Raw genomic sequence first — 22,368 nt, forward strand, 5'->3', positions numbered from 1 at the left:
AGTCTCGCCTTCTCCCGTAGACCCAGGGGTCCCCTCTGCAAAGTCCCCCATCTCGGACCCAAGAACCTCAGCCCCTCCTCTATCAGACCCAGGAATCTTGTCTTCCAGGCCTCCTCCTCCATCAGACTTAGAAGTCCTGTCCCCCCAATGCGCTCCCCCCAGACCCAGGAGGAGCCCTGACCTCCAGCCTCCTCCTCCCTCAGGCCCAGGTGTCCAGTCCTGAGCCCCACTTTCCGAGGAGCTGGCACCCCTCTAAGCCCAGCTGTCACTTGTCGCCCTTCAGAGCATGCGTGTGGAATGTGGGCAGCAGAGGGCGGAGAGGGCTGTCCCCCATGCCTCCCGGAGACTCCTGGGAGTCTCAGGTCTCTTTAAAGGGCTCCCCCTGGGGGCCCACACTTAGCTGCCCTCGGAGGAGGAGACGGTCCCCTGCTGCCGCCATGCCTGAGCCAAAGCCAGGTGGCTACTGCGACCTGATCCCTCATGGGGACCAGGACCTCTCTTCAGAATGGGAACTGGGGGTATCCTCCCATTATGGGGTTGGGAGAATGGGGTGTCCTCTCTGTGGAGAAGGGTTCTTCTTGTGTGGGGATGAAGGAGCCCGTATATTTGTGTATGGGGATTGAGGAAGAGCTTTCTGTGTGTTTAGGAATGGGGGAACTCCGTGTGTGTAGAGTTTAAGGGTGACCCTATCTCTGTAAGAGTATCCTTTCTGTGCTTGGGGAGGTCGGGCCCCTTCAGAGCATGGAGGAAGGTGGGGGTTTGAGGAGCCACCTCTGTATGAAGGTAGAGACTCTGTGAATGGGGGGAACCCTTTCTTTCCATTGGAAACCGGGAGCCTGTGTGTGTAGATCAGGGAGTCTTTCTTGTAAGACCTCTATGTGGGGTGAAGACTCTTTGAGTGAAGATGAGGGAGTCTTTCTCAGAGGACAGTTGACACCCTCAGATATATGAAGATGGGAGATACCTCATTTAATGGTGAAGCATGTGAATGGATGGGGTCCCGGTTTATAAGGGGACCAAGGCTTCCTTGTGTAGGAATTAGGGGGTCTTTGGACCCTGGTGGTGGCATGTGTGACATATGGGGCTGCCAACAGGTTGGTGATTCGAATCCACCAACCACTGTGGTGGAGAAAGCTGGGTGGTCTCCTCTCACGAAGACTTCAGTCTGGGACACCCAACATGAAGGGTGCAATGAAATGGGGTGGATTTGGGGCAGTGGGTTTCTTTGCTGTTTTCCATATTGGGTTCCTATATGAATGGGCCATAGGGGGCATTGTTCTGTAGGAGATCTGGTCTTTCTCCTGGGGTGTCCTCATCCCTGGCCCCAGGCCAAGCAGGCTGTGGGTGGGGGTCCAGCCCCCCTGGTAGGCCAGGAGCCAGCACAAGGCAGGTGAAAGGCGCTGTGGTCAGCACCGGGTGTCCAGTTTCCGGCCCAGGGGAAGAGCTAATTATACCGCCAGGTCCCAAAAGGTCAGGGTCTAGTGGCCTGGGTGGGGAGGGTGGGGCTTGCTTGGGAAAGCTGATCTTGTACACTCAGGAGTGGGGCTAAACTCATGCCTTAAATGGGGGCCAACAGGGGCTGGAGGAGGGGCCGAGAGTCAGGATCCCTGGATCTGAGGGAGGAGGCGCTGGGGGTCAGGACCCTAAGGTCAGAGGGAGGAGAGGTTGGGGTTTAGGACTCCTGGGGGAGAGGCTGGGGGCTGGGGATTCTGACACCTGAGTCTGATGGAGGAGGCACGGGGGCTCAGGATTCCTGGGTCTGAGGGAGAAGGGGCTGGGGGTCAGGACTCCTGGGTTGAGGGAGGAGGTGCTGGAGTTTAGGGTTCCAGGGTCTAAGGGGAGCAGGGCTGGGAGCTGGGGATTCTGACTCCTGTGTCTGAGGTGGGAGGGACCCCAGAGTCAGGAACCCTGGATCTGAGGCAGGAGGGGCTGGGGTCAAAGTCCCTGCATCTGAGGGAAGAGGTGCTGCGGGTCAGGGCCCCTGGGTCTGAGGGAGGAGGGGCTGGGACTCAGGACCCCTGGGCCTGAGGGGTTGGGGGTCCTGGATTCCAAGTTCATGAAAGAAGACGGTGGGAGGACATAAGTAACTGAATAGCTCTTTCTTCTACCTCACAGCAGCCAAAAAAGCCCCCAAAGGGAAAGAAGCCCCCAAAGAAGCTCCCCCAAAGGATGCTCCTGCAGAGCCCCCCAAAGGTGAGATAGATGGGTGTTCCCTTGGGCCGAGCCAAACTCAGCGTCTCATCTCTGTTCCCCTCACTCATGTCCACCTTCAGTCTAGTCTCCTCCCTGGCCCCCAGCCCAGTCCCTGGGACACTCCAGAGCTGTCCCTTGCCTCTCCCTTTCTCCTAACCCTCTCAGGGCTCCCCAGTACCCTGAGACCCCAACCAAACCCAAGACCATGGTATCAGCTTGACTCACAGTGACCCTATAAGACAGAGCAGAACTGCCTCTTAGAATTTCCAAAGGTGCCGGGGGCTGCAGAAGCTGACTCCTAACCCTGACCCTGACCCTGACCCTGACCCTGACTCCATCATTCTCCTGTGGAGCTTATGGTGAGTTCCAGCCACTGACTTTTCCATTGGCAGTTGAAGGCTTGAATCACTGCGCCACCAGGACTCATTTCCCCAAGATCAGCCCGGCCTCTCAACTTCATCACCAGGCTGGCCGATCAAGGGCGTCCAGCTCTGAATGCCCCTGACCGGAAGTGGGGCGAGGGATTACCCACAAACCTTCAGTATGTGGATGGGGCACCTGCAGGTCCCCACTAAACAGATGGGGTGACTCTAAACCTACACATACAGAGGGAACAGGCAACCTGATGATGGTCACACAGCCACCCCAGTGACTCCTGAGCTTTCCCAGGTCAGGGAAGCCACTTCTCCGTCCTGATTTTTGACTTCTGACCAGAGGGGTTCACCGGCTGTAAGCCCCTTGCCCACTATGGCCTGCTACCCACCCCACCCAGCTTGTCTCTGACCCTGTGTCCTGTCTCCTGAGCAGAAACTCCACCTGAGGACCAGTCCCCCACAGTGGAAGAACCCACTGGGGTGTTCCTGAAGAAGCCGGACTATGTGTCTGTGGAGGCCGGTGAGAGGGCTGGGAGTGGGGAGAAAATCCCTGGGTTTGAGCTTAGGGCTTCAGGTCTGAGGGAGGAGGACCTGGGAGTCAGAACTCCAGGTCTGAGAGAGGAGGGCCTTATGGTCTGAGGGATGATGGCCTGAGGGTCAGGATTCCAGGTCTGAGGGAGGAAGACCTAGGGGCCTGAGGGAGGAGGGGCTGGAGGCCTGAGGGAGGAAGGCCTGGGGGTCAGGACTCCAGGTCTGAGGGAGGAGGACCTAGGGGTCTGAGGGAGGAGGGCCTGGGACTCAGGACTCCTGTGTCTGAGGGAGGAGGCAGCTAGAGGCCCAGGCTGTAGGTTGGAGGGAGGAGAGACTGGGACCTTTGACACCTAATCTTAGAGGTCAAGGTCTGGGGACAGGACCCTGGGGTCTTGAGGGGAGAGTCTGGGACCCTGACTCACAGGTCTGAAGAAGGTGAGAACTGGGAAACTGGACTCCTTAGCCTGTCCTGGGGAGTCTTAGGGTCCCTGCCTCACCCCCCTGTCCAGGAAAGGATGCGGTGGTCGTGGCCAAGGTGAATGGGAAGGAGCTCCCGGGCAAACCGACCATCAAGTGGTTCAAGGGGAAGTGGCAGGAGCTGGACAGCAAGAGCGGCGCCCGATTCTCCTTCAAGGAATCTCACGACTCGGCCAGCAATGTGAGGACCAGGGGGTGCAGGAGCGGGTGTGGGTATGGGGCTGAGGCTTGTGCGAGGGGACCCCATCTCCTGAGCAGCCCTGGGGCCTGCAGCCTTCAAGGTGGAGACTCTGGTGTTCTTGCGAGAGCTGGTACTGACTAGGAGGGCAGCATGTTGAGGTTAGAGCGGGGTGCCCTTGGTCGTGACTGTGTACGTCCCAGGAAGTCACAGGCCCAGAGCTCCGTGGGACAGCACTGTCCAGGTTTGAGTAAACTCAAGTAGCCCTAGGTGCCACGCTTGCCATTCTTGGGCTCTGTCAGCCCCACTGTGGATGGAGGTGAGGAGGCTCAGGGTGAAAGCGGTGAAGTGGGCTCAGGGGAGTGGTCACGTGCACCCACACCCCTGGCCCTGGCCCCCAGGTATACACCGTGGAGCTGCACATTGGGAAGGTGGTTCTGGGGGACCGTGGGGATTACCGGCTGGAGGTCAAAGCCAAGGACGCCTGCGACAGCTGTGGCTTCAACATCGATGTGGAGGGTGCGCTGGCGGGGCTGGGGGACAAGGGCTGTGGGCTTCGGGTGGGGGACGGAGGTGCTGGCCATGAATAGCGAGAGCACACGGAAGTGGGGTGTGGGGTGCAGGCTTTGAGTGGAAGTTTAACTAGAAGGACTTTGGTCAGAGAATTTAAAAAAATTAAGCGAGATTGGCGACTTCTCTGATCCTTCCAGCCCCTCTCCGACCTGGGACAGTGAACCTCGCCTGATAGCCCCCAGTAAAACTTCTTTGCTTAAAAAATAAAAATTAAGAGAGATCATTTATAGGTTTAGAGTGTGAGAATATGCCTTGAGAGTTAGGAGTGAGGAATTGTAGATTTTAGGGTTAGGGTGTTCAAGGTTTTGGGGTGCGCATGCGAAGGTGATGTGAATTCCAGTGTTGTGGGGCACCAGCTTGAGGACATATCAGGCAGCATTTGAAGAGTGAGGGTGACTACTGCTAGAGGGTCAGAGGGGTGTTGGCAAGGTCGTGCAGACCTGGAGGGGCAGGTGCCCTGACCTGGGAGCTGCGTTTCCCTGCAGCTCACCATCCTTCCCTCCCCCGCTCCCATTGCCTCTCCCAGCTCCACGTCAGGATGCCTCTGGACAGAGTCTAGAAAACTTCAAACGTTCGTAAGTGACCCCAGGGCCCCTGGGAAGAGGAATTCCACCTCCAGAGGCCAAGGACTGCGGGAGAGTCTCTCTTGGGAGGAGGAGTTATGGGAGAGGATTGGGGGAGGCAAGGGCTTGGGGCCTCTGGGGTGAGTGTGGAGGAGGCAGGACCTCAGAGGGATTCACACCCAACTCACTGACCAACAGGGGGGAAGAGAAGTCAGAAGATGCAGGTGAGCTGGATTTCAGTGGCCTGTTGAAGAAGAGGTGAGCCAGCCCACCTGGTATAGGGAGGAGGAAACAGGGGCTGGAGGTGGGGGGCTAGAAGACATGGGTATGGGTGAGGTAGGGCTTCTATTTTTTCCATTCTGTCATCCCTAAATTCAATGCCTACTACTCAGCCCTTTCTCTGCCCATCCACTCCCTGACTCAACCAATATTCGACCCACACAGCTCCTTGTCATTCACACACTGACTCGTTCACTCACACCTCCCTTCCTTTCCCTTCCCTTCTTCATCCCAAAGGTCTGTTAATTCATTCTATTATTGATCACACATCTTGTGGCAGATCCTGACAATCAGGAGCTCTCCTGACAGAGAGAAGTTCAGCTTGGTCCTTGCTGTTGTGGGTAGAGGTGTCTGGCCCAAGAGACACATTCATAGAATGGTTAGGAAAAGGGACCCACAATAAACCTGTGAGACTTAGAGTGAGAGTAACTTACCTCCTGAGAGGAGATAAGACCCTAGAGGATGGGTTTTGCAGGATGAAGAGGAGTTTATCAGGTAGAGAAGGCAGAGAAGGGTCATTCAGGCAGGGAAACATTTTTATGCAAAGACTTGGGGGCAGGGAAGATACTAGCACGTTCAGGGAAAGAGCTCACGTGGTTTGGTTTGGATGGTTGTGGGGATGGTGAGGGAAGAAGAGTCTGGAAGGTTGTGAAAGCAGGAATGCTAGGCTGAGGGCAATGAAGACCCAAGGGCAAGTTTGGAATGTAGAAAGAATGGCATCAGTTGTGGGAGTCAGAAACATCCATCTGGGGCCACTTGGAGAACAAATTGGAGGAGCAGTGACGAAAAGCCAAGAAGTGAAAGGGAAGGCTGAGAGGATAGTTTAGGAGGGATAGAATAAGGAAGAAATGGTCCAGAAAGAGAAAGTGACTAGGTGAGCTGATACAGAAAGCAAATGTGGTAATTAGAGAAAGGCTAACATCTTCTCACTGCTGGTGGCCTCGGCCTGTCCTTTCCACCCCCAGGGAGGTGGTTGAAGAGGAGGAGAAGAAGAAAAAGAAGAAAGATGATGATGACCTTGGTATCCCACCTGAGATTTGGGAGCTCCTGAAAGGGGCCACAAAGAAGAGCGAGTATGAGAAGATTGCCTTCCAGTATGGCATCACTGACCTTCGCGGCATGCTGAAGCGGCTCAAGAAGGCCAAGGTTGAGGTCAAGAAGAGTGCAGGTCAGCTTCAGTCTCAGGGAGATGAACCCTGTATCATGGGTAACTGATGTTTGGGTCCTGGGCTTGTCTTTTGGAAGTTTAGTCTGAGGAATAGTGGGACTCTTTTCTCAGGGACCTGCAGGTTCAGAGGAGGCTTTCTAACTTTGACGTTGGAGAATCCAATCCATAGTGTGGAGAGGGAGATTTGGGATCTCTGGGTATGAGACGGCACAGAGGACTTACCTCCAGCCTCTCTGCATCTTTCCATCTCCAGCCTTCACTAAGAAGCTGGATCCAGCCTACCAAGTGGACAGGGGCAACAAGATCAAGTTGGTGGTGGAGATCAGTGACCCAGACCTTCCTCTTAAGTGGTACAAGAATGGCCAGGAAATCAAACCAAGCAGCAAGTATGTCTAGAACAGTCCCGGGGTGGGGAAAATTCTAGACCCAGAGAGACATCACAGTAATTGGGTTATTATTCTTTTCTTTTTGAAACGCTAACTGTCCACTCCCCCTCTTCCCACCCCCTGGTAACAATGAATCTGCTCTTCTCCCTGTGAGTTTGCCTTTTCTAGCTATTTTATATAAGTAGAATCATATGATATTTGTCCTTCTATATCTTTCTTCTTTCACTCATGTTGTAGCATCTAGCACTTTGTCTTTATGTCCAAGTGATATTTCATTGAATAGATGGAGTGGATTGTGTTTATCTGTTCATCTGTTGATGGATACTTGCACTGTGTCCTCCCTGTGCCTATTATGAGAACACTGATGGGAACAACAATATAACTGCTAGAGTTCTTGCTTTTGATTCTTTTAGGTATTTACCTAGCAGTGGAATGTCAAAGTCATGTAGTCGTGCTAAGAAATTTTGGGTGGCACAAATATCTAATCAATGACCTACTAACCAAAGGTTAGCAGTTTGGATCCACTCAGAGGTACCTTGAGAAAATTACTTCCAAAATATCACTTGTCCTCTAAACTACATGGGATTGTTATGAGTCAGAATCGACTAAAGAGAAACTCTTTGACTTTTTAAAATATTGTAACTCTATGTTTAATTTTTAAAGGAAGGCTGACCACTTTTAACTCCGAAATCCAAAGCCCACTGCTATCACATCAATTCCAACTCTTAGTGACCCTCCATTAGGTTTCCAAGGCTGTAAATCTCTATGGAAGGAGACTGTCCCATCTTGTTCTTGTGAAGCAGCTGGTGGATTCAAACATATAGTTACAAATACACCCCACTACAAAGTAGACAGAGGCAAGAAAGAACAATAATTTAACTGAGAAGAAGCCTAAACTGTACCATGTAACACTTACTGGGTAACTTGGCTCTAGTGGACAGTCCTGCCCCAGGGCTATGCTGATGTCCCGTAGCTTAGGCTGAAGTGACTCTTTTACATCAGGTACGTGTTTGAGAATGTTGGCAAGAAGCGAATTCTCACCATCAACAAGTGCACGCTGGCAGATGATGCTGCTTATGAGGCGGTTGTCAAAGATGAAAAGTGCTTTACTGAGCTCTTTGTGAAAGGTGAGGCCAGACTTCAAGTCTGAACTTGGGGAACGGAATTCTGGAGGGGTCCTAAAACTCCTGACCTTCCATCCATCCTACCTTGTAGAACCTCCAGTCCTGATCGTCACACCCTTGGAGGACCAGCAAGTGTTTGTTGGTGACCGTGTGGAAATGTCGGTGGAGGTATCAGAAGAGGGTGCTCAAGTCATGTGGTGAGTGACCCTCAAGTCATGTGATGAGTGACCCTTGATCTCTGACATCAACACAAGCACTTTTTTTTGAGCCTGCTTTGACTTTTTCGGGACACTGTGACCTGCCCTAGAGGTTTCTGACTTCTTCTTGCCGGTTACCATGAGACCTCAGCCTTTCTCAATAAGTCCTCACTTGCACCCAAGAACTCCTTATAGAACTTCTGGTGTCTACCTAACCCCATCACTATCCATCCCACAGTGACATAACATTGTGACTCCTCTTTGAAGTCCTTTTCCTGATTTCTACTGTTTCAATTATTCATTAAACCATTAATCCATCTACCATTCATTTATTTATCCCTTCACACAATCAATCATCCTTGTTTGGCCCATGTAGCCATATGTCTACTCATCTATCTACTTATGAATTCTTCCATTTATTCATCATCCCATTCATTTATCTTCCCATATTTCCATTCATCCATCCATTTTTACTCATGTACCACCCCATTATTTATCACTCTATCCATGTATCCATTAATGGTAATTATTCAGTGCAGCTATAACAGAAATTCCACAAGTGGATGACTTTAACTGAAATTTAATCTCTCACAATTTAGGAGGCTTGGAGCTCTGAATTTAGAGTCTTATCTCTGTTTTTCTTGAGGGAGTATATTGGTCTCCTTTCATCATCTCTGGGCTAGTATCACTTGGTGATCTCCAATGTCTTGTCATCAGTCTTCCCGCAAGTCTAGGAGGTTCACAGACAGGAACCCTCAGTCCAAATGGTGCTCTCCATTCTTGTGTCTTACTCATGGTTCTGAGGTCATTATATCCTTATTCATTTGTCTAATCTCTTTTATTTCTCAAGAGATTGATTCAAAACAACAACAAAATTTTTAAAAAGCCAAACAAATTTTAAAAAATGATTGATTTGAAATACAACCTACTAATTGTATCCTGCCTCATTCACATAACTGTGACTAACCTTGGCTCATTAACATCATACAGTTTAGAATTTACAACACAAGACAAGTACATAAATTCCCACAAACAAGAAGATAATTACATAATAGTGAGACTCACAGATTAACCACGTTGACATTTATTTTTATGGAACACAATTTAATCTATAACACCATTGATGCATCCATCCACTTGCCCACTCATTCATTCAGGCAGCCAATCAATGATCATCTTCTTATCCATCAATCCACCCACCCACCCATCCATCCAGCTATTTATTCATCACCCCTTCTATCCAGTCATCCAGGTGTTCTATCAAGTCCATTCCCACTCAGGACAGCCCAGGTGTGTTAAAATAGAGCTGTTCTCCAGAACATTTTAATGGCTTGTTTAAAAAATTAGATTCCCAGCCCTTTTTGAGGCACCTCTGAGTATACGAAAACTTCCCACCTTCTCATTAGCAACCAAGCACATTAACTATTTGTGGGAGTCAACACCTTCTTGTTTTTTGTCATTGAATCAGCTGTGACTCATAATGATGTATGGATAGCAGACTGAAGCCTATGCCATCCTCACAATCTCTGCCGTCCTCAAGCCCATTATTATGGTCATTGTGTCAATCTATCTTGAGGATTTTCCTTTTTTTCATGGACTTCTGTCGCTGTCAGTTTGCTGTCAACTTAACAGTGACACCCTGATGGGAGTAAGCACGACAGAGATACACCACTCTGGGAGAGGATCAGAGAGTCAATCCAGCTCAATTTTATTGGGCTAAGCAGTGCACTTATATGCCCAGGAAGGCAGGATAGGGTGGGCTTACACAGGTGGACATACGGATCGGTTAGGAGAACCTCAGACTCATGGTGAGCATTTCCAGTTCAACAGACGCAGCAGCTGTCTTCCCAGGTGGCGAGCTTTCTCAAGCCAGTACAGCCAAACACAGGGGAGCTTTCTCTACCTCGTATTAAAGGCCGTTGGGAGGCTTGCACTTACCTGGAGCTTAGACAATCGGTCCTGGCCAGACGCCTTCCCTTCCTCCCCAACATTCTGCAATGGACTTTCTTACTTTTCCAAGAATGATGTTTTGTTTTTCCAAGACCTCTTCTGACAACATGCCCCAAGTATGTGAGAGGAATTTTCACCACCTTTCCTATAAGGTGCGCCCTGGTTGTACTTCCACTAAGACAGACTTGTTTGTTCTTTTGGCATTCTAAAATTTGGTCAGTACTATCAACATCAAGAAAACAAAGATTCTCACCATTAGGCCTATTGGCTGCTTCATGATGGATGGAGAAGAGATTGAGATTGTTGATAACTTCAGCTTATATGGTTTCACAATCAACACTCTTGGCACCAGGAGTCAAGAAATCAAAAGGCAAATGGCATTGGGAAAATCTGCTGTCAGGGACCTCTCTAGTGTACTGAAGAACAATGATATCAGTCTGGAGACTAAGGAGTGCCTAATCCAGGCCATGGTCTTTGCAATTACTTACTGTGTATCAGAGAGCTGGACAATAAGGCTGATAGAAGAAGGATGGATGTCTTTGAGTTGCGTCACTGGAGAAGAGTGTTGAACATACTGTGGACTGCCAGGAAAACAGAGACGTCTGCCCTGGAGAGGATGAAACCAATTTGCTCTGTAAAGGCAATGATTTTGAGGTTCTGTCTCACATACTTTGGGCATGTGGCCTGGAGGGATCAGTCCTTGGAGAGGGACATTATTGGAAGGGTGGAGGGACAGTGCAGAAGAGGATGACCCCAGATGGGATGGATTGATTCAGTGACCAGAGCAGGAATTAGGTCTGTCAGAGATGATGAGATTGGCGCAGGATAAGGCAGCTTTCAGACCTAATGTACACAGGGTTGCTATGAGTCACAGGCGACCCCATAGCACATAACAACAACAACAACATTCTCTATCAATGATACCATTCAAAGGCATCAGATATTCTTCTGTCTCCTGAATCTCTGGACAAAGACTCCTTAGCTTTGACTGAAAAAAACCCCAAAGAAACAAAACAAAAAGAACTCCAGAGAAAGCAAATTCACAGCCAGTCAAGTCCGCTCTAACTCCGAGTGACCCTACAGAGTGACCTCCCCAGGGTTTCCAGGCTGTGGTCATCTTTATGGAAGTGGACAGCCACATTGTCCTCCTGTGAGCACATGCTGAGTTTGACTCGCTGACCTTCAGTTAGCAGCCATGATTTAACAACCACTGCTTTGGGCTCACTGCTTTGATACCTGGCCCCAAAGCGGTGTGTGTGTGTGTGTGTGTGTGTGTGTGTGTGTGTGTTCCTCACTCCCCTCCTGCTGCATCTCCTGCTCAGGATGAAGGATGGCGTGGAGCTGACCCGAGAGGATTCCTACAAGGCCCGGTACCGCTTCAAGAAGGACGGCAAGCGACACATCCTCATCTACTCAGATGTTGACAAGGAAGACGGGGGTCGCTATCAGGTCATGACCAACGGCGGCCAGTGTGAGGCTGAGCTCATCGTGGAAGGTGAGGGGAGGGGCCCACCTTGGCCAGGTGTGCTTCCTGGGCACCTCCATGGGGCTCCGATCTTGGTGCTGTCCTTGGTTCTGAGGGTTCCCTGACCCCCTTGCATTTAACCCACCAGCAGGTCCTGTTGGCTCCACCCCCCCCCCCAAGCATGTACCTTGGACATTCTTCTTTTTCTCTTTCTAATACGACTGGGGTAATGGGGGTAGATGTGCCAGAGACAATAAGATTGACGCAGGATAGAGCAGGGTTTAGAGTTGTTGTACACAGGGTCACTCTGAGTCGCAGGCGATTTGACGTCCCATAACAACAACAACAACGTGATGTGAGTGAAAGTTTACAGATCAGATTGGTTTTTCACTCAGTCGTTCATGCACATTGTGTTATGACATTAATCACATCCTCACCTTGGAAGTAACAGCACCATACCTACTTCCTTCCTGTGTTTCCTCTTTCCATCCATCCTTTCCCACTCTGCCTTTCCTGCCTTCTCAGCTTTCTTCCTGGACTGCTGTTGCCCTTTTGAACCCAAAGGGTTGACTGTGTGCAGATTGGCTTTCCTTTCAGCCACTCATACACGTTTTGGTTTGTGACACTAATTGCAATTTAATTTGCACAATGTGCTTCCTAGTGGCTCTCCTGTAGGACAGAGAACTGTCCTTCCAGGTCCCCAAGGCCATAATCTTCACGGAAGCTGAGTGAGGCTGGCGAGGTCAGGCTATTGGCCTTCCGAAGCTCAGTGTGTAGTCTGTGCATCACCAGAGCTCCTTGATGAGAAGGAACAGAGTGGGAGGAAAGGGGGTGTGTGGAAGAGTGGACAGAGGGGAGTTAAGAAGGAGACATGGGTCCCAGCTTTGCCCCCAGCGCCTAGAGCAGCTGTGGACACACAGCTCAGAGCCGCCTCACAGTCCATCCACCCTGGCTCCTTCCAGAGAAGCAGCTGGAAGTGCTGCAGGACATCGCCGATCTGACGGTGAAGGCCGCCGAACAGGCCGTGTTCAAGTGCGAGGTGTCTGACGAGAAGGTGACGGGCAAGTGGTACAAGAATGGGATTGAGGTTCGCCCCAGCAAGAGGATCACCATCTCCCACATCGGGAGGTGAGGTGCTGCGCTGGGCTGGGGCGGGCTGGGGGGGGGACCCCTAGCTGGAGCTGCCGGCATCATTTCCTGGGGCTGCTGTTTAAGAAACCCCACAAATAGGGGGAGCTGTATGTGTGTATCTACAGGTAGATATAGGATCCCTGGCTCACCGGGAGGTGGGTGGTTCGAACCCTCCAGCCACTGTGGGTGAATGCTAAGGTCAGCTGCTTCTATAAAGATTTACAGTTCCGGCAAGCTCTGGTGGCCTGGTGGCAGGAAACTGCACTGCAATCCCAGAGGTGCGCGGTTCAAATCCACCAGATGCTCTGCTGAAGGAGGAACAATCGCCTCCTGTACCAGTCAGATCCAATTTGATGGTACACACATAAAATAAATAAACAAAAATTAAAAAAAAAGATTTACAGTTCCACAAGGTCCCCAGGAGTCAGAATCTATTTGATTGGCAGTGTGTTTATTTATTTTTAAATTTTGGGCTCACAGACATATACAGTACATTGATGTTAGGTGCCATCAAGTCTATTTCAACTCCTAGCAGCCCCGTGTCACAGCACAGAAGTGCCCCATTAATTGTCCAGCCAAAGTTAAAAGTTAAAAACGATGGGCGAGCGTGTTTCTAGGATGTGAGGTGGGCGTTTTTCTAGAAGGCTTTGAAAGGTGGGGATGAGAGCAGCGCGGCCCTGTGGTGGCCCCCCAGGGGGATCCTCATGTGATCCCTCCTCTGCCTCTTGAACACTTCAGGTTCCACAAGCTGGTAATTGACGATGTCCGTCCAGAGGATGAGGGCGACTACACATTCGTGCCTGACGGCTATGCCCTGTCCCTCTCGGCCAAGCTCAACTTCCTGGGTGAACACCCCCTTCCTTTCCCCACGGTGGGGTGGGGGTGTCTCCCAGGATCCAACCTCCCATGCTGCGGGGTCCCTGGCTGCCTCCCTTCAGCATGACATTTCCCTACCTGTCCAGAAAGGTTGAGGGCAAGTCTGTCCACTTCATGGAGTGGCAGAGAAGAGATTGAGGGAGGGGGCATTGTATACACCGAGGGGTGTCCACATGAGGGGAGAAATGGAGTTAGGGACATCTGCAGTCCTGAACCTCACCAGACACTGGTTCCCGGGGTGACTTCTGGCCCCCATCTCTGCCTCTGGGTGGACTTGCTCAACTGCGATCTAGCCATCACCTCTTCTTTTTCCTCCAGAAATTAAGGTGGAATATGTACCCAAGCAAGGTAAGGACCAAGAGCTGTTCTGGTGAGCTGGGGGTCCCAGATTCCGGGGTCTGAGGGAAGAGGGGCTGGGTTTTGGGATCCCAGGGCCTTTGAAGAGGAGGCTGGGGGATGAGCTCTTGAGTCCCAGGAGATGAAAGAGTTGGAGTGCCAGATCCCTGGATCTCTTTGAGAACCCAGATTCCGGGGATCCTCTGATGAGAGATTAGGAAGGGCCCAGTGTCTACCTCCCAAGCCCCCAGCTTCTCTTCTCTGCCAACCAGAGCCACCAAAGATCCACCTGGACTGCTCGGGGAAGACCTCGGATAATTCTATTGTGGTTGTGGCTGGAAACAAGCTAAGGCTGGACGTGGCCATCACCGGGGAGCCCCCTCCCGTTGCCACCTGGCTGAAGGGAGATGAGGTACACTAGGGCTACCCTGTGCCCTGAGTTCTTTTCTCTCGCAGCTCTGCTGGGTGCCCTTTGGCAATTTGCTCTCAACCTCTGAGCCTCAATTTCCTCGTCTGTAAAACGAGGATGATGATTGAAGGTTGTTGATGTTCTTGTTATGTGCCACCAAATCGCCTGTGACTCATACAACGGCCCCAAACCCTGATCTGTCCTGTGCCAATCACACTGTCTCCAATACACCCATCCCAATTACCCCAGTCACTGAATCAATCCAGCTCATAGAGGGTCATCTTCTCCTGTGTTGTCCCTCCACCCTCCCAAGCATGATGTCCCTCTCCAAGGACCAGTCCCTCCTTACAACATGTCCAAAGTATATCAGATGAAGCCTCAGAATCCTTTCCTCCAAGGAGCAGCTGGTTTAACCCCCTCTAGGATCAACTTGTTTGTTCTCCTAGCAGTCCAAGGTACCCTCAACACTCTTCTCCAGCACCACAGCTCAAAGGCATCAATTCTCCTTCTATCCTCCTTGGTCACTGTCCACCTCTCTGATGCATAACAAGTGATTGCAAAGACCATGGCCTGTATCAGACGCACCTTAGTCTCCAGAGAGACACCATGTCTCTTCAGTACTTTGGAGAGGTCCCTAACAGCAGATTTTCCCATCACAATAAGTCTTTTAATTTCCTGACTGCTGAAGGCTAGAGGTTGTAGTTAGCTATCACCAAGTATGTTGTTGTTGTTGTGTACCATCAAGTCAGAACTGACTCACAGCTGAGCCTCCAGCGACTTTTCTGAGGCAGTTACTCCCATGGGAGGAGATTGCCTATCCCTCTCCCCAAGCAGCTGGTGGATTTAAACCATGTGCCTTTGGCATTGCAGTGCAGCTTCTTGCCTCTAGGCCACCAGAGCTCCCTGTCATGCATATAGGGCCTAACATCTGGCGGGCCTTCAATTCATTCATTTACCCACGTATTCATTTTTTCATCCATCCACCCACCCACTTACCTACACATCCATCCATTCATCTTCTTATCCATCCTGAACCAGCCGTCTATGCATGATGAATGCATCGATCAGTCAATCAATACAGCCATCCATCTATCCATCTAGTAATTCACCTGTTCATCTAGATCTATGTTCACCTAATCTGTCCATCTGTCAAACTATCCCTCATTAGTTCTTCTGTCCATCTACTCATTTACCCAGGAATCTGTTGTAACATTTCATATTGTCCATGAATCTAATCACTGTTTTAACCCTGCATGTTCCAGACTCTGAGGCAGTTCCATCCTTTCTCTTCTGTAGGGCTCAGTTTCCTCTGGGTAGACCTGCCTTAATCTTCACTTACTCATTTGATCGGCTAGCAGTTCCTAAAGCTTCCTCTCTGCCAGGCATTGAGGCTACGACCATGGGTCAGGGCTGCCCTTGCTTGCCAAGACCCTTCAGTCTTGGGGAGAGTCAGGCACAGCTCAGGGTGATCAGGGGGGAGAGAGAGAGAGAGAGAGAGAGAGAGAGAGAGAGAGAGAGAGAGGTAGAGGTGAAAGGCTATGAGAAATCCACACTATGAACCCCTCACTTTTCAGCGGAGGGTATCCAAGAACGCTTCTTGGAAGGGTCGGCTCCTAGATGTGTCTTAAATTATGAGTAAGAAGGGAGCTCTGGTGGCCTAGTGGCAAGAAGCTGCACTGCAATCCCAGAGGAATATATGGTTCGAATCCACCAGATGCTCTGCTGGAGAAAGAGGGGTAATCTCCTTCTGTACCAGTCAGTTCAGATTTGATGGTACATACACAAGATAATTTGAAAAATATAATAAAAAGAAAATATAAAAAAATTATGAGTAAGAGTATTGCAGAGAGAGGGACAGGGTGTTGGCTGTACAGTGGACAACCTTGTAAAAGTTGGGAGTAAAATGGCCTTATCTTTTAAATGAAGTTTGGTGCTTGTAGAGCCAGGAGGACATGTGGGAGGAATGAGGCATCCAGTTCTATGCACTTGGGCCTGTATTCAAATGAGTCTCGAAGGTCAAGTTCAGGACCTTGTACCTTGTGTGGTGAGAAGAAACCACGGAAGAATTTTGAGCAGAAGCACTGCATTGAGAGTTGGCTCTGGGGAGGAGATCAGAACTCAGAACAGGCCCTGTCTCGGTCGTGTCTAGGTTTTCTCGAGCACCGAGGGCAGGGTCCACCTTGAGCAGCGGGTGGACTGCAGCAGCTTCGTGATTGAAAGCGCTGAGCGAGCGGATGAGGGACGTTACACCATCAAAGTCACCAATCCCGCAGGCGAGGACGTGGCCTCCATCTTCCTGCGAGTTGTGGGTGAGCTGAGGACGTGGGAAGGTCTGGACGAGGAGGTGGAGCCCAGAGGCCAGGCGGGAATCCTTAACTCGTCCGTCTCCCCCTAGATGTCCCAGATCCCCCAGAGGCCGTGCGGGTCACCTCAGTTGGAGAGGATTGGGCTGTCCTGGTCTGGGAGCCCCCCAAGTACGATGGTGGCCAGCCTGTCACTGGTGAGTGCCCGTATGCCAGTGTCCCCATAGCCTCATCTCTTTACCTTACACCTGCTCCTTTGCTTCCTGGACCCCTTAAAATTCTCAGGGACCTCCCTTAAAGACGTGTTTTGTTTTGTTTTTTAATTTTTATTTTAAAGAAACTATTTAAAATTTTTTTTTATTTTTATTTTACTATTTGTGTGTACCATCAAATCAGACCTGACTGGTATAGGAGGAGATTGTCCCTCCTTCCCTGGCAGAGCATCTGGTGGATTCGAACAGTGCGCCTCTGGAATTGTAATGCAGCTTCTTGCCACTAGGCCACCAGAGCTCCCCAAAGACGTGTTTTTTTCATCTTTGATGGCTTTGATCATCCACCTTTTTTCTCAGGGACCTGAGAATACTCACCCTGGCCATCAGCCTGTGTGTGTGTGTGTGTGTGTGAGAGAGAGAGAGAGAGAGAGAGAGAGAGAGAGACCCCCATAACCTCTCTTGATTCTTAATTCCACGGCTGGTGACCCTCATCTTCTCTGAGATTCCTGAGATCCATCCCCCCCCCCCCCCAGGACGTGTGACCTCTCTGATGTCACTCTCCCTGTTTCAACGTGACCCTCCTACTCTTCCCTGACCACCTTACTCCTCTGTGCTTGGGGAACCTCCAGGGTATCTCATGGAGAGGAAGAAGAAGGGCTCTCAGCGCTGGATGAAGCTGAACTTTGAGGTCTTTACGGAGACGACCTACGAGTCCACTAAGATGATTGAGGGCGTGCTCTATGAGATGCGGGTCTTTGCCGTCAATGCCATTGGAGTCTCCCAGCCCAGCATGAACACCAAGCCTTTTATGCCCATTGGTAAGGCCCCTCCGGTGCCCTCACTGACCCCCGCGTCCACCTCTGACTCCCATCCTGCCCTGCCCTTCATCTCTAACCTATTGATCTTGGATCCATCATCTCTGCCCACTTCTGTTACTTCTCATCCAACATCATGTTGCCTCCCACTCTCCCGACCCCTCACCCTTGTGATTCTTTCCTGACACAACAGATTCACCATTGTGACCCCAGCCTCTGCTGAGACCTGTGGTCCCTGTTGGCCTTGGACTTCTCAGACTAACACCGATCCCTGACCTTGAAACCTGTCCCTTAATATTATGTCCCTTTAAAAATTTTTTAAAATTTTATTATTTTTGTGTGTGTACCATCTAATCAGATCTGACTGGTACAGGAGGAGATTACTCCTCCTTCTCCAGCCGAGCATCTCGTGGATTCAAACCGCCCACCTCTGGGATTGCAGTGCAGCTTCTTGCCACTAGGCCATCAGAGCTCGCCGATGTGATGTCTCTTGATATACTTCATTGCTCACTGACCTTTGTTCCACATTTAATACTTTTCCTAACCAGTGACTCCAACTCTGACTCCTCCCCATTTACACCCCTGCCCCCTGTCTCTGGGTCTTTCTAGCGCCCACAAGCGCACCCTTACATCTGACGGTAGAGGATGTGACAGACACCACCACCACGCTCAAGTGGAGGCCTCCAGACAGGATTGGGGCAGGTGGCATCGACGGGTACCTGGTGGAGTACTGCCTGGAGGGATGTGAGTGACCCGTTGATCTGGGGGCAGGGGGACACTGGCTCACCTGGAGTCCTATCAGTGTTCAATCTAGGGTGCTGAACGTGGGGGCATGCAGGGAGAGATAACGGGGTAATGGGCTGCCATCGGTCAGTGTCTATCCTTGCATGAAGTACTATAATGAGAAGGTGAGGATGGATCCCCAGTGACAGCGTGTCCCTTCTCCCTTTCCTGAATTCATTCATCACTCCGCAATCCCTTCTCTTCTATCAGTCTATTTACCTACGATGGGCATACCTTGCTCAATGGGGTGTTGCTTTATTGTGCTGCACTGATAATTGCCTTTTTTTTAAACATGGAAGGCCTGTGGAAACCCTGCACTGCCTAAGTCTCTTGGCACCATTTAGCGGATAACACGCGCTTGCTTCATGTCTCTGTCGCACTGTGGTAATTTTCTCAATACTTCAGGCTTTTTAAGAATGCTGTGGCACTGCAGTCCCAGAGGTACGTGGTTCGAATCCACCAGATTCTCTGCTGGAGAAGGAGGGACAATCTCCTCCTGTGCCAGTCAGATCCGATTTGACAGCACACGCACAAAAAATAATGAAAAAAAAAAGTCAACTAAAAGAATGCTGTTGCACCACTTAAAAATGTAAAGACGTGTAATGGAAATACCGACTTGTATATGGCAAGAATCTGGTGGGAACTGCTTTATCGACTTATTGTGGTGGTCTAAGAACAAACCCACAATATCTCGGAGGTATGTCTGTACCTACCTTCCTTCTTCTTTCTTCATCCATCCATCTATCCATCTGCCTATCCATCCATTCATCCATCCACCTGTTCATCTGTTATCCATCCACCCACCTGAACATCTGTCCATCTATCCACTTGCCGATCCATCCATCCATCCATCCATTCATCCATCCACCTGTTCATCTGTTATCCATCCACCCACCTGAACATCTGTCCATCTATCCACTTGCCCATCCATCCATCCATCCATCCATCCATCCATCCATCCATCCATCTTTCCTTCTTTTCTTCCCTCCCAGTCATTTGTCCAGTCATCCATTCATCCACTCATCCTTGTATCCATCTGGAAAATCTTGTGATCATTCATCTGTTTAATAATTCTTCCCCCTCAGTATACATCACCATCCTTCCCTTCCTACCATTCTTCCATCTGTGCACCTATATGACCATCTATTAACAAGCTCTGTATGTCCCCATCTACCCATCCATCTGTCCTTTCTACTATTCTTCCATCTATCCACCTATATAACTATCTATTAACAAGCTCTGTATGTCCCCATCCATCCATCCATCCATCCATCCATCCATCCATCCATCCATCCTTTCTACCATTCATCCATCTATCCACCTATACAACTATCTATTATCAAGCTCTGTTATGTCTCCATCCATCCATTCTACCATTCATCCATCTATCCACCTATATGACTATCTATTAACAAGCTCTCTATGTCCCCATCTATCCATCCATCCATCCTACCATTCATCCATCTATCCACCTATATAACTATCTATTAACAAGCTCTGTATGTCTCCATCCATCCATCCATCCATCCATCCATCCATCCTTTCTACCATTCATCCATATATCCACCTATATGACTATCTATTAACAAGCTTGGTATGTCCCCATCCATCCATCCATCCATCCATCCATCCATCCATCCATCCATTCTTCCTACCATTCTTCCATCTATCCACCTATATATCTATAAACTTTACCTGAATGTGCCCCATCTTTTCATCCATCCTTCCTTTTTTCCGTCCATCCTCCATTGAGCAAACATGTACTGAGCACTAACTCCATGCCAGGCCCAGAGCCCCGGGTACGAAGGTATCTCCTCTCCAACATGCTCATCTCCCTGGAAAGACAGACCTGAACACAGATCATCTCGACACTGCCTCCCAGGCGTCAGAATCTCACAGACGTGGGTCTCAGTCCTGCCCCTGCACTGTCTGTCTGTGCGACCTTGGGCATGTCTCTGAGGCTCAGTTTCTTCATCTCAGAATGGCGAGGACAGTGCCCACCTGGCCAGGGTACAGCGATGACTGCATTCGGTAACGCATGTGCGGGAATGGATGGTTGAACCCTTCTCAGCTTCTCCCCTCTCTCTCTTTCTGGCACTCATCCCTACCACCCACGCTGACCCCCCGTCCCCTGTTTGTGCCACAACCACTCCGATGTTTCAGAACCCAGGTTGTTAAGAGGTGAATCTGCTGCTGATGGTGGTTCTGATCAACCACGGTGCATCAGCGCATAGAGAGACACAGCAGTAGGCAGGGAATCCCTGAGCCGCCTCCAACCACCACTCCTGGATTCCGCACTTAGGCACACTGGGCCCTGCTCTCTCAGGCTCCTCCTTTCACGGTCTCAGTCATAGCCACACTTCTCTTCCCTCCATCGCAGCTTAACCAAGCACTTAAGAGCTTTCTAGAATCAGAGAGCCTTGTGTTTCCTTCCTCGCCCAACACTTCCTGGCTGTGTCACTTTGGCAAGTTCCTTAACTTCTGCTGGCCTTGATGTGCTGATCTCTAAAACGGGAATAACAGGGCTGAGGTGAGGATCGATGAGCTAATACGCGTGGACTGGTCACAGTGCGTGCTGACAGATGTAAGTGCTGCTTCTGCTGCTGGTGGTGTTTCTCTGTGATGGCCCACGTGGCTGCCTTGGTCATCAGTGGTCAGTGGGCTGAGCTTGTGTGGAAAGGTCAGGCGGGAGGTCTTGAGCTTGACCAGAGCCCTCTTCTCTCTGTAGCAGAGGAATGGGTCCCCGCTAACACGCAGCCCGTCGAGCGATGTGGCTTTACCGTCAAGGATCTCCCCACTGGAGCAAGAATTCTCTTCCGGGTCGTCGGGGTCAACATCGCAGGTCGCAGTGAGCCGGCCACCCTGGCCCAGCCGGTCACCATCCGGGAGATCGTGGGTGAGGGAGCCCCTAGTCTCCTGGAGGCCGTTTGGTGTCACTCAGCCGGCCCTCAGTGGCTAGGGAGCCCGGGTGGTGTGGTCCATAGTTGCACTGTTAACTCAAAGGCTTGTGGTTCGAGTCCACCAGGTGCTCTGCAGGTGGGAGAGGGGCAATGTCTGCCTGGGTGATTTACAGCCTTGGAAAGGGAATGGAGCATCAGCGATGGGTCAGAACTGGCTGGACGATGAGACTGAGTTTTCTGTGGTCATCATTAGGGTGTCCCCTGGAAAACCCCACCACCTCCAGAATGTCCCCAACTCAGGCTGAGCTCCCTCCCTCTTTGTGCCCTCAGAGCAACCCAAGATCCGCCTCCCTCGCCATCTTCGCCAGACTTACATCCGGAAAGTGGGGGAGCAGCTCAACCTCCTCATCCCCTTCCAGGTACGGGGGCTGGAGGTGACAGGTGAACTGTGGGGCCCGTGCAGGGTCTGGGATCACCCCCTCTCTCTCTGCCCCCCCCAGGGAAAGCCTCGGCCCCAGGTGGTGTGGACGAAGGGTGGCGCCCCGCTGGACTCATCACGAGTGCACGTGCGCACCAGCGACCAGGACACGGTGCTGTTCGTGCGCCAGGCCGCGCGCACTGACTCCGGGGAGTATGAGCTGAGCGTGCAGATTGAGAACATGCAGGACACGGCCACCATCCGCATCCGGGTCGTGGGTGCGCCCCGGGACGGTGGGGAGGGGGCCGCGAGCTGAGAAAGTGGAGGAAATGGGGGGGGAAGGCAGGGAGAGGATGTGAGACCAGGACCCCGGAGAACCTGGCGAGGTGAGGGAGAAATGAGGACAGAGGCAGTGAAAAGGAAGACACAGGGCAGCGGGGAAACAGGCAATGAGCCCAGAAAGAGGGGGTGAGGCTGCGATGTGGGGGGGGGAATAGGAGTGGGGGAAAATCTTAAGATATTAGCATGAGGAGAGGAGGTGAGGTGAGATGGAGATGAGAAGAAGAAAATGAGGAAAGATTGGCTGAAGGGAAGTGAGGAGGGTGGGAAGAGGGTGGGTGTGAAGAAGAGAGGTGAGAAGGGTGGGTGTGGGGGAAGTGAAAGACAGATGTGGGGGTGGAGGTGAGGGAGTGTGGAAGGAGGTGAGGGAGGGCAGGTGTGGGGACAG

At 50.9% G+C, this 22,368-nt stretch overlaps 1 protein-coding gene and 1 pseudogene across 1 annotated transcript in view; one reads left to right on the forward strand and one right to left on the reverse strand.

Annotated features, from left to right (window-relative positions):
- Positions 1-414: 414 nt before the first annotated feature.
- Positions 415-22,368, forward strand: part of MYBPC2 (myosin binding protein C, fast type) — a 26,914-nt gene continuing 4,960 nt past the window's right edge. The window contains exons 1-23 of the mRNA XM_006897273.1: positions 415-456; positions 2,116-2,193; positions 3,001-3,087; positions 3,608-3,756; positions 4,155-4,272; positions 4,853-4,901; positions 5,088-5,147; positions 6,134-6,336; positions 6,590-6,722; positions 7,725-7,849; positions 7,938-8,043; positions 11,316-11,488; positions 12,421-12,586; positions 13,328-13,434; positions 13,784-13,813; positions 14,074-14,213; positions 16,360-16,519; positions 16,606-16,710; positions 17,355-17,543; positions 18,150-18,284; positions 21,052-21,219; positions 21,554-21,642; positions 21,724-21,919. Coding sequence (XP_006897335.1) covers positions 438-456; positions 2,116-2,193; positions 3,001-3,087; positions 3,608-3,756; positions 4,155-4,272; positions 4,853-4,901; positions 5,088-5,147; positions 6,134-6,336; positions 6,590-6,722; positions 7,725-7,849; positions 7,938-8,043; positions 11,316-11,488; positions 12,421-12,586; positions 13,328-13,434; positions 13,784-13,813; positions 14,074-14,213; positions 16,360-16,519; positions 16,606-16,710; positions 17,355-17,543; positions 18,150-18,284; positions 21,052-21,219; positions 21,554-21,642; positions 21,724-21,919 — 2,785 coding nt within the window. The 5' untranslated portion in view covers positions 415-437. The remainder of the gene's footprint in view (positions 457-2,115; positions 2,194-3,000; positions 3,088-3,607; positions 3,757-4,154; positions 4,273-4,852; positions 4,902-5,087; positions 5,148-6,133; positions 6,337-6,589; positions 6,723-7,724; positions 7,850-7,937; positions 8,044-11,315; positions 11,489-12,420; positions 12,587-13,327; positions 13,435-13,783; positions 13,814-14,073; positions 14,214-16,359; positions 16,520-16,605; positions 16,711-17,354; positions 17,544-18,149; positions 18,285-21,051; positions 21,220-21,553; positions 21,643-21,723; positions 21,920-22,368) is intronic.
- Positions 1,673-2,058, reverse strand: LOC102876671 (annotated as a pseudogene).

The sequence above is a fragment of the Elephantulus edwardii genome, unplaced genomic scaffold (assembly GCF_000299155.1).
Source record: "Elephantulus edwardii isolate Elephantulus edwardi_28Jun2011 unplaced genomic scaffold, EleEdw1.0 scaffold00208, whole genome shotgun sequence".
NCBI lineage: Eukaryota > Metazoa > Chordata > Mammalia > Macroscelidea > Macroscelididae > Elephantulus > Elephantulus edwardii.